The sequence below is a fragment of the Budorcas taxicolor genome, chromosome 4 (genome assembly GCF_023091745.1).
Source record: "Budorcas taxicolor isolate Tak-1 chromosome 4, Takin1.1, whole genome shotgun sequence".
Lineage (NCBI taxonomy): Eukaryota > Metazoa > Chordata > Mammalia > Artiodactyla > Bovidae > Budorcas > Budorcas taxicolor.
This window is the reverse complement of record NC_068913.1, coordinates 69,529,194-69,546,154: the sequence shown is the minus strand read 5'-3', so window position 1 is coordinate 69,546,154 and position 16,961 is coordinate 69,529,194. Positions and strand designations below refer to the sequence as shown.

Here is a 16,961-nt window from a genome sequence, read left to right as displayed (position 1 = left end):
ATATATATTGTCAAATTTTGTGTCTGTTTTACATCAACTGCATTTTTTGACCTTTTGACCCCCTTTACCCTTTAGTTTTATATTAATCTTTTTAGTCTGTATTAGTCTTATTTCTGATGACTTCAGGTGAGCCTAAAAGCACCCATTGATAAGAAGACACTGAGTTTCTCAGTTTATTCCAAGTGCCTTCCAGATTCCACTCTTTTCCTGGCATGAGTATGACTGGAGTCTGGATGGTAGGGACAGCGTGGCCAGGCTCTAGCGGTGGGCTTGCCTAGCAAGGAGCTTTCCCTTCATGTCTGTGTTCGGGAGCAGTACTCCGGGAAGGTAAGCAAATTCATCTGCCTCTCTAGCTCTGGCTCCTCCAAGCCCAGGCCGAGGTACCTGATGCTCCCTGATTTGCTCAGCCAGCAATAGCCAAGTTTGCCCTAGGGTCAAGTGACCCATGACCCAAGCTTATAGGTCAGCTGGCATGTCACAGAGCTGACATTTGAACACTGACCAGACTCCACAGCATTTCTTGACGTTGCATCTCAATTGGAAGACCAAGAAAGTAAGTCTACTTGGGAGCCTATGAGTAAAAAGCTGATAGATAGTAAAGGTTTGGCTTGGTAGTTGCTAGGTCATCCGAGAAGCATAGAAGGTCAGGATCTCTCTGACGATCATCCCCTCCAACATCTTTTAGAATCCTTCATCTCTCTGCACATGCTGTCAAGTGTAGATATAATTCTTTGCACCGCCCATTACCTCAGCAATTCCATGCGCTTACTACAAGGTGACCAAAAAAAACAGTAGCCAGCATTTCATAGCACTTTACAGTTTATGTCGTGCTTTTGAAATATCATCCATTTGATCACCTCAATATCCCCAGAGGCACTTGATGCCGATATTATCTATAGTCCCTCTTTTACTGAGAAAAGTAATGTTCAGAGAAGTTAAGTAATTTGCCCAGAATCACACAGCTAATAAGCAAGGGAACTGAGATTCAACTATTGATTTCCTAACATAAATCTGGTCCCCTGGCCACAGTGTTAGGCTTATGGTAAATAATGTAGTCTTGAAAAAAAAAGTTGAAAGTTAATCTCACAGTTGTGTCTAACTCTTTGTGATTCCATGGACTGTAGCCTACTTGACTCCTCTGTTCATGGGATTCTCCAGGCAAGGGAGTATTGGAGTGGGTTGCCATTTCCTTCTCCACGGGATCTTCCCAACCCAGGGACTGAACCCAGTTCTCCTGCGTTGCAAGCAGATTTCTTACCAACTGAGCCACTAGGGGATGGTCTTGATCCCTGTCTCCTGCACAATTTCACGAACTTCATTCCATAGTTCATCAGGCACTCTATCTATCAGATCTAGGCCCTTAAATCTATTTCTCACTTCCACTGTATAATCATAAGGGATTTGATTTAGGTAGGTCATACCTGAATGGTCTAGTGGTTTTCCCTACTTTCTTCAATTTGAGTCTGAATTTGGCAATAAGCAGTTCATGATCTGAGCCACAGTCATCTCCTGGTCTTGTTTTTGTTGACTGTATAGAGCTTCTCCATCTTTGGCTGCATAGAATATAATCACTCTGATTTCGGTGTTGACCATCTGGTGATATCCATGTGTAGAGTCTTCTCTTGTGTTGTTGGAAGAGGGTGTTTGCTATGACCAGTGCATTTTCTTGGCAAAACTCTATTAGTCTTTGCCCTGCTTCATTCTGCATTCCAAGGCCAAATTTGCCTGTTACTCCAGGTGTTTCTTGACTTCCTACTTTTGCATTCCAGTCCCCTATAATGAAAAGGACATCTTTTTTGGGTGTTAGTTCTAAAAGGTCTTGTAGGTCTTCATAAAACCGTTCGACTTCAGCTTCTTCAGCATTACTGTTTGGGGCATAGACTTGGATAACTGTGATGTTGAATGGTTTGCCTTGGAGACGAACAGAGATCATTCTGTCATTTTTGAGATTGCATCCAAGTACTGCATTTCGGACTCTTTTGTTGACAATGATGGCTACTCCATTTCTTCTGAGGGATTCCTGCCCGCAGTAGTAGATATAATGGTCATCTGAGTTAAATTCACCCATTCCAGTTTATTTTAGTTCGCTGATTCCTAGAATGTCGACGTTCACCCTTGCCATCTCTTGTTTGACCACTTCCAATTTGCCTTGATTCATGGACCTGACATTCCAGGTTCCTATGCAATATTGCTCTTTACAGCATCGGATCTTGCTTCTATCACCAGTCACATCCACAACTGGGTATTGTTTTTGCTTTGGCTCCATCCCTTCGTTCTTTCTGTATTTATTTCTCCTCTGATCTCCAGTAGTATATTGGGCACCTAATGACCTGGGGAGTTCCTCTTTTGGTATCCTATCATATTGCCTTTTCATACTGTTCATGGGGTTCTCAAGGCAAGAATACTGAAGTGGCTTGCCATTCAGAAATGGTATGGACCTAACAGAAGCAGAAGATATTAAGAAGAGGTGGCAAGAATACACGGAAGAACTGTACAAAAAAGATCTTCATGACCCAGATAGTCATGATGATGTGATCACTAATCTAGAACCAGACATCTTGGAATGTGAAGTCAACTGGGCCTTAGAAAGCATCACTATGAACAAGCTACTGGAGGTGATGGAATTCCAATTGAACTGTTTCAAATCCTGAAAGATGATGCTGTGAAAGTGCTGCACTCAATATGCCAGCAAATTTGGAAAACTCAGCAGTGGCCACAGGACTGGAAAAGGTCGATTTTCATCCCAATCCCAAAGAAAGGCAATGCCAAAGAATGTTCAAACTACCGTACAATTGCACTCATCTCACATGCTAGTAAAGTAATGCTCAAAATTCTCCAAGCCAGGCTTCAGCAATACATGAACCGTGAACTCCCTGACGTTCAAGCTGGTTTTAGAAAAGGCAGAGGAACCAGAGATCAAATTGCCAACATCCGCTGGATCATGGAAAAAGTAAGAGAGTTCCAGAAAAACATCTATTTCTGCTTTATTGACTATGCCAAAGCCTTTGACTGTGTGAATAAACGGTGGAAAATTCTGAAAGAGATGGGAATACCAGACCACCTGACCTGCCTCTTGAGAAATCTGTATGCAGGTCAGGAAGCAACAGTTAGAACTGGACATGGAACAGCAGACTGGTTCCAAATAGGAAAAGGACTACGTCAAGGCTGTATATTGTCACCCTGCTTATTTAACTTATATGCAGAGTACATCATGAGAAACACTGGAATGGAAGAAACACAAGCTAGAATCAAGATTGCTGGGAGAAATATCAATCACCTCAGATATGCAGATGACACCACCCTTATGGCAGAAAGTGAAGAGGAGCTAAAAAGCCTCTTGATGAAAGTCAAAGAGGAGAGCGAAAAAGTTGGCCTAAAGCTCGTCATTCAGAAAACAAAGATCATGGCATCCAGTCCCATCATTTCATTGGAAATAGATGGGGAAACAGTGGAAACAGTGTCAGACTTTATTTTGGGGGGCTCCAAAATCACTGCAGATGGTGACTGCAGCCATGAAATTAAAAGACGCTTACTCCTTGGAAGAAAAGTTATGACCAACCTAGATAGCATATTCAAAAGCAGAGACATTACTTTGCCGACTAAGGTCCATCTAGTCAAGGCTATGGTTTTTCCAGGGGTCATGTATGGATGTGAGAGTTGGACTGTGAAGAAGGCTGAGCGCCGAAGAATTGATGCTTTTGAACTGTGGTGTTGGAGAAGACTCTTGAGAGTCCCTCAGACTGCAAGGAGATCCAACCAGTCCATTCTGAAGGAGATCAACCCTGGGATTTCTTTGGAAGGAATGATGCTAAAGCTGAAACTCCAGTATTTGGCCACCTCATGAGAAGAGTTGACTCATTGGAAAAGACTCTGATGCTGGGAGGGATTGGGGGCAGGAAGAGAAGGGGACAACCGAGGATGAGATGGCTGGATGGCATCACTGACTCGATGGACGTGAGTCTGAGTGAACTCTGGGAGATGGTGATGAACAGGGAGGCCTGGTGTGCTGCGATTCATGGGGTCGCAAAGAGTCGGACACGACTGAGCGACTGAACTGAACTGAACTGAGCCACTAGGGAAGCCCAATATAGTCTTACTTATCAGAATTAAAAGCAAAATAATGCCCAAATTAAAACAAACAAAAAACCCTTACTTTTAGTACAATTAAAAGATTGCTTCAAGGTGTGTGTGTGTGCTTTTATGTGTATATTTGTTCCTTGAATTGATATCTTATCAAGAGGAATGTTTAGCTGTAGCTGATAGAGTTAATGAAATAGCCGTGCTTTCTCACAGCCTCTGACCTGTCATAGCACTTTGCTAAAACTAATTTATGGCCTTTAAAATTCTGCCTTCTCTATAGACATCTGTACATGCGTCCCCTCCCTGCTGTATGGTCGCTGCTGCAAGGGCAGGGGCTGTTTTTGTGGAGCCTTCTTGTTCTTAGCATGGAGCTTAGTGCTTGCTAAGTGCCTAGTAACTGTGCAAGGAGAGAATGAATGCATGAGACCAGTGTCCTTGGTTTCTGATCTTACCAAAGTTGAATCACTTTGGAACAAGTTCAGGGTGACAGGTAATCAATCATTGTCCACACACCACTTTCCCTGAAGCACTGGTGAACAAAGCCTTGTGATGATCCTAGAATTGGATCGTTGAAGATCTGGAGTTCACCCAGATCTTCACGGGGGCTTCTCCTTCCTCTTTACCAAGCCTTTCAATGGAAATGTCTGACGGGCCCCCCTCTAGATTCCTTCTGTATGCCACTTGCACCCTGCCTTCCTTCACTCTCCCTCTCCGAAGAGTCGAGGTTCAGGGTGTTTCCCAGGACCTGACCTCCACCCCCTGAGCGGAGAGCCCACAGTCAAGCTGGGGGGAAAGGTCCCAGGTTTGAGAGAGCAGGGGCATTAAAAAAAAAGTCCTTTTCCTTTCCCGTGCCGATTTGGAGTGTTGACTGAAAAATGGAGCTGTTGTCTAGGGGTGAGCCCTGGGGAGAGAAGGAATTGGCCCCTCTTTGTTAATGGTTCGGACCTTTTGATGAATTGGAGTCTGGTACAGTGTAACCTCTCGTGGGTGGTGGTTCAAGGAAAAGGCCTTTTTTTTCCGTGTCCTTTTTTCCAGGTTGTTGCAGTGGGTTTATAGGCTTCAGTGAGTGGCTCTTTTGTTTAATAGGAAGTTGAGAAAGACATGAAGGACTTTTCTAGTCTGTGGAAATGACTTACTGATTCTCAGAAATACATCTAATTTCTGCACTTTTAAAATACAAGCTTAATGATCCTTACCTGTGGTGAACTTATGCTGTGAGCCAGACCTGACTTTTCTTCTTCTGCCTCCTTGGAGCTCAGTGGCCTCTTTGGGGTTATGTTTTGGGCTCGGCCTCGGTTTTGAGCTAGTTTATGGAGATGAAATAATCTCTGTAATATGTGTATGAGTATATATATATATATATATATATATATATATACACACACATACATACTCCAGCTTATCAGTAAGTAAACTTAGACCAAAAGAGAAAAGAGTTGTGTGTATGTGTGTTTTTTATATATGTATTTGTATGTATGTATATATATATGCACACACATATACATATATAATATATGAGAAAAAGTGAAAGTGAAAGTCTCTCAGTTGGGTCTGACTCTTTGTGACTGCATGGACTATAGCCCACTAGGCTCCTCTGTCCATGGAATTCTCTAGGCAAGAATACTGGAGTGGGTAGTTGTTCTCTTCTTCAAGGGATCTTCCTGACCCAGAGATGGAACCCAGGTCTCCCTCATTGCAGGCAGATTCTTTGCCATCTAAGTCATCAGGGGATATGCATCAATGAACATGTTTTTGGCCTACTAATAAGGATTGAAGTTGGTTAGGAGGCCAGTGTTCCCCTAGTATGTATTCTATGAGCTGATGACTGATGATAACTAGTAACATGAAAACAATTTAGAAGCTTAAGACACTCTCTACTTAAAAGGAGAAGAAAATCAAAACCAAACAAAATATGGTCTTTTTGATGACACTGTCCTCAGCAATAATATAAAATAAACAAGGCAATTATCAAGAGTGAAAGGGCATCTGAACAAAAGCCATCTCCACCTTGGGCCAAGGCTTTTTTTGCTACTGTTGAGTCAGTACTGCTTAGAATGATGTGGTGAATGGATGGGAAAGTGGAGCTGTAGGTAACTAAGCGAGGTAATTCACTTAAAAAGTCTCCTCTAGCTTACTCATCTGTCTCTGCTCTGGACTGAACCTGAAAGCGTATGCTTATGCTTAGTTAAATTTTGGCAAAAGTCCCCAGTCCTCCTTCACACTGAGAGGGAATGATAATTTCACATACTTTTTTGAATATTCATAAAGTTTTTATTGGCATAGAATCTAGCCTCATCCTTAGCTTAACTCAGCCTGCATTTTCCAGAGCTGTTTGCAAAGTATAAAGAGGTGGGTATGCGTCTAGTCTCTTATTTTCATTTCCTCAGCTCTATGTTGACTTTGTTTTTATTGTCTCCCTCTTACTATTTTCTTATCTTATCTGCTTTTTACCTCTAAACCAGAGGGCAGTAGGACTCATATTATGATTTACTCTTGCAAAAGCTGCACTATTAGCTATTGGGTCGGGAAATTTTCGTGTTGCACAGGGCTACCCATTCTGCACATCACAGAATGTTTTGTATCCCTGACCCCCACCTATTAAATGATACTGGGGTGACCCCCAGAAACAGCAGTAATTAAAACTTGGCTTCGCATGTTTACAAGTCCTCTTGCTGGGCCGTGCAAGAAAATTATGCCTTCTCTAGGAAGACAGATGAGAATGTGCCTTTTGCCTGTATTTAGAGAGGGAACTTTATTAGAATGATGACAAACTCTTCAGATGCCTGAAGATTTTTGCCATAATGTGGCCTTTAAGTGACCTGCTGCTGCTGCTGCTGCTGCTGCTAAGTCACTTCAGTCGTGTCCGACTCTGTGTGACCCCATAGACGGCAGCCCACCAGGCTCCCCCGTCCCTGGGATTCTCCAGGCAAGAACACTGGAGTGGGTTGCCATTTCCTTCTCCAATGCATGAAAGTGAAAAGTGAAAATGAAGTCGCTCAGTCGTGTCCAACCCTCAGCGACCCCATGGACTGCAGCCTTCCAGGCTTCTCCATCCATGGGATTTTCCAGGCAGGAGTACTGGAGTGGGGTGCCATTGCCTTCTCCGTAAGTGACCTGCTAGTCCTGTCAAATGTTGATAAGCTTGACATTTGACACATAGACTGGTTTGAGTCTGAAACAAGTCTTTTGAGTGTATTTTTACCTTGTATTTAACTAACACGGTGAGATGGGGTGGGCTCTGGCTCTGAACATAACTGCTGGCTGTTTTAGGTAGGACTTGGGAATGCCTTGCTTTATTCTAAGTCAAGGGAAAAAAGCATTCAGTTTGATACCATAACTCTCAAATGTCTTTTCCTAGTAAGTCAGCAATGGTAATCATAAGATGTGATACTCAGATGAAATAGGCCTTGCAGAAAGCAGATAGGTTCTGGCGTGATCAGTGCTGTATTTCATACACAGTGTCGCATTCTGTAGCCCTGATTCATGCACAAGAAGGAAACTTCTCAGATGTTTTGATAAAGAATACTTCAGCCCATGCATTAGATGGACCAAGCATATATTGTTGCTGGAAATGTAAGGATACTTACATAGAATAAAGATATAAAGAAAACAGTTCTAACCAATAAAAATCATTTGAATCTGTGAAAAGCAAGCCAAGACTAGAGAGCTGTGATTTTTCAGAATATTTTAAAATAATCATTTTAAATGAAAACAGTTTAAAAACCACATGCACTCAAAATGTCTGAAAGATTACCCAGAGACAGAGTAATCCCATTTGGGAATGGGTTACAATTTTAAAGTCAAATTTTACTATAGTAGAGCAAGAAAGGAAAAGAAAGAACTTTTTCTTTCTACTGCTTTTACTTGAATTTCTAAAGGCAAGTTGCTTTGGACCAGAATGAAGGATATACCCAGTTTTGCATTAATTTCTTTACTATCATAGTTTGTCCTCAGAGTTTCATAGGGCAATTATTTTATCTTTTAGGGCAATTATTTTAAATTGCAGGGGAAGACTCTTTGGGAAGGTACAGATGACAAGGTCAGCTGAACCCTCAATCACCTCTTGTTCCAATTTTTTTTTCTTCTTTTCTCATCAGTTTGTTCATATTGGGAGTAGGGAAAAGGGAAGACTTCGGTTTTCAGCCTGCCTTTGGATGTTGTGTTCACTCTCATTGGAAACAAAGCAGGTGATTTGGTTACATTCAGTATTTCCTTCAAAACCTGAGAATCTCTAAGCTAGTGTTTAGTTAACCACCTGCATGTCAAATAAACTTTTCATGGAGATGGGGTGTGTCCTGCCAGAAATGTACTGTGCTAGGTGAAAGCAGGAAGAGGAACAGGGGCTTAGATATATGGCCTTGGGCACAGACACACACCCTGCGGAGACTAACACATCGAAGGCCCCACACTGTTGCTTAGCAAGTATGTTCTGAACTTCTGAACCCATAGGTAGGAAAGCTATGAGACAGGACTGTGTGAAACATAAGTGGAAGTTAGCCGGTAACTTTGAAAAGAGCTCGTATCCAAAGAAACATATGGAAAACTTAAGAAAAAAAGAGCACTCTAACATATGAAAACCCAATCCCACTGGAATGTTTTTTCATACACAGTATACATGCCACATAAATAAAACCACAAACCTCTGCTAAAGTACACGAGAGGACGTGAGTCCCCAGCTCTCTCTCCTGTGAAGACCAGGTTGGAAGGCCCCGTGAGTTTCTAGAGACAAAAGCTGTAAATAAATCCTCCTCCTGGGAACCGTGGGCTTGGTTTGAAAGGACCTTTGGACAGTCCCTTCAGAGTGATGCAGCCTGTGAAACAACCTTAAAGAGGTCTGTGATTCAGGCTGTGGGACTCTGAACTTTTGAGATACCAGTGGATGGTGGAAATCTTTTAAGGTCAATGATATTCTGGTTGGAATGGGATGGCTGCAAGTGGTATGTATAAAGCTGAGGACTCCTGGGGATGTAAAGAGCCCAACAACACACCCCATTGTCACCAAGTTCTGTTGAAATTTTTGCTTAGAAGGTAGAGTCCCACCCTTGGTCTTCTTCCCTGCGTAAATCTCTGGTTTGAAAACTTTGCAGCATTCAAGGCGTTTCAAGCTTGAGGGTTGAAATGTCACTTTAAAAGCAGGGTTAAAAAGGTCACACAGCTGCAAATAATAATAGCCCAATGAAATTCAGATTCTAGCTGCAGCCCACTTCAAGAATAACACTGAAACAGGAAACAAGCATACCAGATCTTTTTACCAGTAAAGCTAGTAAGAGCACATCTGATAAAATGTGTGTGTGTATGTGCGTCGGACAGACAGACACACAAAGACATATATAACAAGACAAAGATACAGAGAAACAGACATAGAGACAGAATTTTCAAGAGAGAAGATACAGACAGTAAAACAAAGAGACACACACACGTGCAGAGGGATACAAAGGCACACTCACAAAGTAATTGATTTTCTTGGACTGAGATTCAAGTGTATTTATTTTTCTATTTGAAGATATGATAGTCAAATAATATTAATATTAAAATAATTTCAAAATTTTATTTTTTCAATTAATATCTCTATAAATGGTCCTCTTTTGCAATGTTTTCCTAAAATGGTCCTGTTTTTCAGATGAGCAGATAAAACAGTGAAAGGTACCATATCTTTCAAAATAATGTCAACCTCAAATTAAATATGTAATTCATTTCCAATAGCTAGCCGCATGTTGAAAGAATCATCCTGCACCCTGGCTTTTAGAGTAGAATCAGGCATCTTAGAATAAAATGCTTGAGTGTGTGCATTTAGTGAATTTGTGTTGGGTTATTATCAGGTGTGGATCTTTGCCTTTCTAACCAAGACATTGAGAGACATATTTGCTTTTTTTTCAGAAACACAAAGTATAAATTGGCTATGCCATTAACTAATTAAGTTTTAATAAATCCCCTTTGTTTGCAGAAACAAAGTAAGACTGATATGGACTCTCATACAGTGTGATGAACTTAAGATGTTTGTCCCCTGACCTTGGCATTTTAGGAAGGACCTGTTTCCTCCTCGAGAACCCTTTCTGCAGTCCTCGGTGGGGTAGAGAAGATCTGTTTCAGGAGTCTTGCCAAGACGACTCATTCCAGGCTCATCATAGGGCAATAAAGGCTGAGGGAGGTTGTTAACATCACTATTAAAATGCAAGCCCCCTTTCAGATCTCTAAATGCATTCATGTCCAGATTAAAAGTACCAAAGCTGATGAGGCTGTGTCAGTATTATCTGTACTTATTTATGTTTACAGTTTGTGGCTTTGGAGTTCCCAGAGCTTTTGGTGTTGATAAAAGCGCATGCCGGATTTTCAGATTAAAACAACATTTTTAGTGTTTTACTATTCCAAATCCCATATCACTGTATGAATCTATTTGCTGTTATTGGGGAAATTTGGACCATTCCACTGAGATTGGAGTTTGCTGTGAACTAAGAATCAGTAATCAGAGAAGGCAATGGCACCCCACTCCAGTACTCTTGCCTGGAAAATCCCATGGATGGAGGAGCCTGGTGGGCTGCAGTCCATGGGGTCGCAAAGAGTCGGACACAACTGAGCGACTTCACTTTCACTTTTCACTTTCATGCATTGGAGAAGGAAATGGCAACCCACTCCAGTGTTCTTGCCTGGAGAATCCCAGGGACAGGGGAGCCTGGTGGGCTGCCGTCTCTGGGGTCACACAGAGTCGGATACGATTGAAGCGACTTAGCAGCAGCAGCAGCAAGCATCAGTAATGGCCTACCATGATTTAGATGGAGAGGCATCAGTCTTGGTTGATTCCAGCAAAACAGATGATGTGGGTTTTTCCCCTTTGGGCTCAGTTGTGACTTGTAAGTTTTAAAAGACATATTGACAGTATTTTATATAGAGTATACACGTGTTTTTCTTTTTTTATAGCATTTGTGTTTTGCAGTGTTTCCCCTCCATGAAGTGGTAATTCAAAGTATATCCCTAAATGCCTGGCAAAGCATTTGAATGGATTGCATCAGCCATTGTGGAAGATTTCCCATTTTAGACCAGGAGGAATTTGTGGGGTCAAACACTGAACAATGAAAGAGTTTCTTGCTCATTGAGAGGCCAGCGGAATCCAGTGGCAGTTTAGGGTTTGAATTATAAATCAAACCTGTCATCTCCTTGTGGACTGTGAAAAACCTCTACTCACTGCTTTATACAACATTAGGGTTTGTTATTAAGGTTTTGTATTGTTTTCCAAAAATTTGAAGGGAAATTAGACTCTTGAGGCGTTTGTTCACTGAAGCTGAACTTTGGAAAAGAGGAACAAAAAAGTAGTACTATTCGTAAAGAAACTCTTAAATGATTAGACAGCTCCCTCCACAATTACGTCTATATTTAACCAAAGATATGGGCTCACTCAGTATTATTCAAAAGACTCTCTCTGGGTGCCATACACAATCCACACATGGTTAATAGACTGGACTCCAGTGGTTTCAGTGTCTATGACAGTATTAGTAGACTGAATTCATAATGAATTAATAATTTACATGTGCAATTTAATGAGAACTAGCCTGTTATTTTCACCAAAAGCAACTTTGACTTTTTTTTTCCACTGAATCTGGTGAGATTTTTTTCTCTGGTCATAACTGGGAACAGGTGGAATTATAGGCCTGCACAACCTCTTGCCTTGCTGAAAACTTGGCTATGGGCCAAAAAGCTTGAGGACCACTGCCTTAGGAGGAAGAAAAGAGCAAGCTGTTTGAGACGGTTTATTGTGATGATTCAGGATTCATTACCCATTCCACAAATATTTATTGAACGCCTACTATGGCAGCTCTATGCAAGTGAAGCCTGGAGTATGGCGGTTGCCAAGCAAAACCAGGTTCATTAAAACATCCCAGCTAGTAAAACAACTGAATGGGAAATGAGAAGATGAGGCCTGACTTCTGAGGACCAAATGCGGAACAACCTGGCTAAAATCATGTCTGAGTAATTTGCCCCCTACTTGATGTATGATAAAAGAATATACACAGGGCTTTAGCAGAAGTCTGTTTGAGAGAATAATTATTACAATATGTGCTTAAAAAGAGCCATAATGATAGACCATAAAAATAGATCACGGCTCTTGACTAATACATCAGACCAGATCATGCTGGTTGATAAAAGTAATGAAGCCTTGTGGTAGAGTGCTACTATTTAGTAAAACTTTCACCAACACCCACACAGAATGGAATGAGCAAGGGTGTGCTGTTTACAGAGGGTAAAAGTGGGAATGCAGAGCATCAGAAAAAAGAAGTTGAGTTTCACACACACACACACACACACACACACACACACATATATCTATATACACCCACTCAGACCCTATTAATCACTGAAAACTCCTTTAACAATTGCCATTCTACCTTAGGACTATTATTCTAGTAGTACATTGCCAAAACCTTTTTTTCATAGATCTATAGCATGTACTATATTGACACAGATTCGTTTATGTTAAAATAATAAAATAATACAAAGACTGGTAACTCAGTTGAACATGATAAACTAAACTCTATTTGAAGGCAGACTCAGCAGTCTGCTAATCAGCCCTATTCCTCTAAATGTGGTGTTCAGATGATGAAGGCTTGATAAGGCAGCGTAAATCTATAGCGCTGAACTTTTTTAAGAAAACCGAACGTTGTTCTAGTCTCCTACCACTAGCATCATATGACCATGATATTTGCTGCAGTTCATATGCAAACTATACCCAATAATTAAAATAGGTTAGGTCATGTTGACATAAAACAGAATTGCTAAGCTATTACTGTTAAGGGCCTGAATTTATGGGAAAAGTCAGCATTTAGGTGGACTAAGGTTTGGGATAGAGTTGTGAATATAGCTGAAAAATACTTCTTTGTCATACTGATGTGACAAGGCCTGGTCAGTCTCTTTCTTCTCTTTAGCTTATTAATTAATCCCTTTAACCTCAAGCAGTAGCACTTCCAATCTTGACCACTTCTACTGGCTGGACATTAATGATCATCACTGCTTCTTTCAGATGTAAGCCATACATGTATTTATATGGCACTTTTTCTGAACTTTTTCATCTTACTGTCATGTAATCTTAATATTGGTTAATAAAATGACTAATACTGGCGTTCTTTGGTTACCTTAGCAGCTAAAGTTCTTAAATGATGTCCAAGACAGACTTACCTTACAGCAACTTCTCTTTTATACATAAGGAATAGTTAATGTTAGAGTGAGGTTCCATAATACTTGTCTACAAAGTCTCCTCCCACCACTTCCAAACACACACACTTAAATACACAGACCTTTCTCCATAACTTGTAAAAGGCTCCCTAACTGGTCTATGTGATACAAGGATGGAGGAGCTGAAGACTGATATTCACATCCCCATTGTAAAGGAGGGGAAATTGAGGTATGAAACAGTTGAGTGACCTGGTAATGGTCAGGCAGATCATGGACACAGAGATAGAAAAATTCCAAGAAAGTGTTTTAAGAAGTTCACTAGAAAATCAAGGCTTATTTAATATTAATGGTAACCCAATTACCTTGCTGTTAGTACTATCTTGGATCAAAATCATTTTCTCAGCGTTAAAGTCAGTCTTTATTTGGAGGCTTAGAAGTAAGTTGTCAGCACTTACAGGGGTGAAGAGGGATGCTCTAGGATAAGTGATGGCAAAATTTTTGAACAATGAGACGTGAGAAATCATTTTAGTTGCTTATGACTTTCCTCAGACAAGAACAAGTGGAAAGCTTCTAAAGATATTTGTAGTTTTTCTTCATGTAAATATAATAGGGTAAAAAAGCTTAAATAATATGCATAAAATAAAGAAGTTGTAAAATTATGCTACATTACTGCCTTCGTAGGTGACTAGTCATTTCAAATGGAGAGTGGAAAGGGTATTACTTGCTGAAAGTTGTATGAGGATGAATAGTGATGTGAAGACAGTTTACATTGTAAAATTTGTTTTCTTTTTAATGTCTAACCGGGAGTATTATCTAAGGCAAGTCTTTTTCCCATTGTGTTTCAGATAATTGAAAGCAAGCCTCTATTTTCCAAAGAATATATGTGAATATATTAGTGTCTGGGGAAGGGTTTAATGATGTACAAATTAAAATTGGTTGTTTTTGCAAGATGATAAATAGAGTTTTCTTGGATGAAGGGTAACTATTCCATGAGTGAAGCCGAGTTTCCTCTGTCAAGAGTGAAGGTGACTTGAGACTCTTGGAATCACTTACAAGTAGCATTTTAAGGAAGCACATCACTTCCTTTGTTCAGAGACAAAACAGTAGGTTTTAGTTCTATAATAAAGCCATGTCCCACCAGCAGCACGTGGAGCTTATTTAAACTCAGTTCCATATTGGCAAAAAGAAAATTATGATTTAGAAAACTATTTAAATTGAGGAACTTCAACTGCTTAGTACTTCTTATGATATATTTTTTAAAAATTATATTGCTATGTAGATTAGTAACTACACAGTCTTGTATACTGTACTTTTATTGGTTTGGGGGGGATTTGCAAAGATAATTTTGATTATACTAAATTTTTGCCTAATGAACTTACCTTAGAGCCTAAGCCCTACTTAAGAAAAGACCCCACTATAATTTAACATATGTCTGTGATCATAACGTAAGTTTTTTCCCTGCAAAGCTACCTTATTCCAGATAACTTATCTAGATCAGGGAGGCAGCCCCTTTAATCTAATTTTAATTTCAAATCAGCCTGTAAAACCAAATTAATGGAATATTTAAGGTAATGCTTTTTGTATTTTCTGGTTTCACCCTTGCACAACTTGGATAGTTTTTGTTGAGGTATCATCAAATGCCTGAAATGAAAGGGAATTTAAGGCCGTGGCTCACCACCAGGGTCATTTGCTAAGCTGGCAGTAGGGCTACCTTGTTCATATGAAAGCTCAGTGGAGTGATCATGGGAGAATAATTTGATGTTCAGGGTTGGTCCTCACACTGATGATTGCTCAGTAAATACCCTCCTCTTGCTCTCTTAAGCAGCCAACCCCAAAGGACTGATGCAGTCTTTGCCTAGGAATCTTCCTGCACAGGTGAAGAGTCTTACCTGGAAATAACACCTGGTGGGTGTTATTACAGACAGAATTTCTGCGGTAACAGACATTTTTGGAGTTGCATTTTGTTAGCAGTTTTCCCCTCAAAGTGCAGCAAATATGCACTCGAGAAATATAACAGGAACTCAGGCTTCAGGGAGCCTAATACACCTCAGGCAGGCAGGACCTATTGCTCGTGCTCATGTTTTCCTCATCTAATGGGGGAATTAGCAGAGGAGAGGGCTCCGAACTGCGGCTTTTCTCGTGTTTCTCAGGCAGAAGCAGGAGATATTCATGACTTTCTGTTTTCCTTCCTCCCTTTCTCCCTGACCCTTCAGATTTATGAGGAGTCCAAGATGAATTTGGAGCAGGAGAGGCCGTTTGTCTGCAGTGCCCCAGGCTGCTCCCAGGTGAGTGTGGGGGGTCCTCTGCTCTGCCGGCAGGGGACTCAGTACCTTCCCACAGGGAGGCACCTCTCACTTGGCCGTCATGCCTGCTGCGGGCTTTCCTTCTTATACCAGGATATTCTCACCACCGACACCACCATCATCATCATTTTCCACTTTGAATAGTTTGAACTACTCCCCGCCCAGCCTCTGCGATACACTGGTGTTGGCCATTTCCCCCCATAACTTTCCCCGGGAAGTAAGCCAGCCGAATCCTGCCCACCAGATGTTCAGGATTGATATTTCAGACTAGGGGAAAGAGGGTGCCTGCTTTGACAATAGCCACTTAAATTCTGGGCCATTGGATTACTGGTGAAATAGCTCACCGGCAGAGACTGAATTCGATTTCGTTTCGTTTTCCCACTTGAGTAAAATAAAACTCCTAGACTACACTAGAACCCACAGTTTTTCCACTTATCTTTAAGAGATGAAGTTGGCCTACTGTGCTGGATTAACCCTCTTTTGGCCTCCAGTGGTTCCTATCAAGTGGATTAGATGTGAGGCTTAGATGAAGTTCTATATGCAGAGTGTTAATAAAGGACCAGCACATTGTGCTCAATTAAGATCCACTGTTGCTATGACGACTGCGGCTATTCGTATACGAGAACCCCTGTCTTTGAAAGAAATTGGAAACATCCATGGTCTAAAATCAGAGTTTGGCATTTTCCCTTTGGAGCTTGATGGAGACTTTTTCTACCCTTGACCCTTTGGATATCTCCAAGTTCTAGTCATTGGAAAATGACTACACATGGTGCTCTCATGCCAAGATCTTCGTTTTATGGGATAAACAGCAAGCTTAGAACTCAGAGCACAGGCATGTGGGTAGTTATGCTCTCTTTCTCTAAAGTGCCCAGTAGTTTCAAATGGAATCAGGCTCCATATTTTTGTCTGTTTTTATTGTGGGGTTGGTGGCACAGCGTGGAACCATGTCTGTGAGTCAATAAGAGGCGATGTCCATTAAGGACCCTTTCATTTTATCTCCCCAGAGAGTGTGAGGAGGGTTCTGGAAGCTTCCTGGGGGGAAGATGCCATGGGAACATGAAATGTTATTGCCCTGTGATGCTGCTGGTGACATTAGACCCTGGCTAAGAAACCATCATCCCTTGCTTGGATTCTAGTAGATTCTGCAAGGGCTTTCTATGAATGCTGGTTTTCACTCTACAAATAAGGAAAGCGGCGGAGAAAATTATTTTGAAATTCAACTATTTGGGGCTGGTTTTGGAGGTCCCTTTGAAATAGGAAACACTGGGAAGATATAGATAGGTTGTTGTACTGGATAAAATTCTGCTAGACCATGACTCTCCATTGTGAATGCAGAAAGTTGCCTTATCTAAGTTAAAACTGATTTTCACCTAGTTTTCTTAAGGAGGAGTTTTGATTGCCAGAAAAAATCCAATA

General features: G+C 41.0%; 1 protein-coding gene across 2 annotated transcripts in view; it reads left to right on the top strand.

Moving 5' to 3' along the window:
- The window catches only part of CREB5 (cAMP responsive element binding protein 5), a 434,664-nt gene that overhangs the window by 68,426 nt on the left and 349,277 nt on the right, over positions 1-16,961 (top strand). For both annotated transcript variants that reach the window (XM_052638724.1, XM_052638723.1), the window contains exon 2: positions 15,456-15,527. In XM_052638724.1, coding sequence (XP_052494684.1) covers positions 15,474-15,527 — 54 coding nt within the window. In that variant the 5' untranslated portion in view covers positions 15,456-15,473. The remainder of the gene's footprint in view (positions 1-15,455; positions 15,528-16,961) is intronic.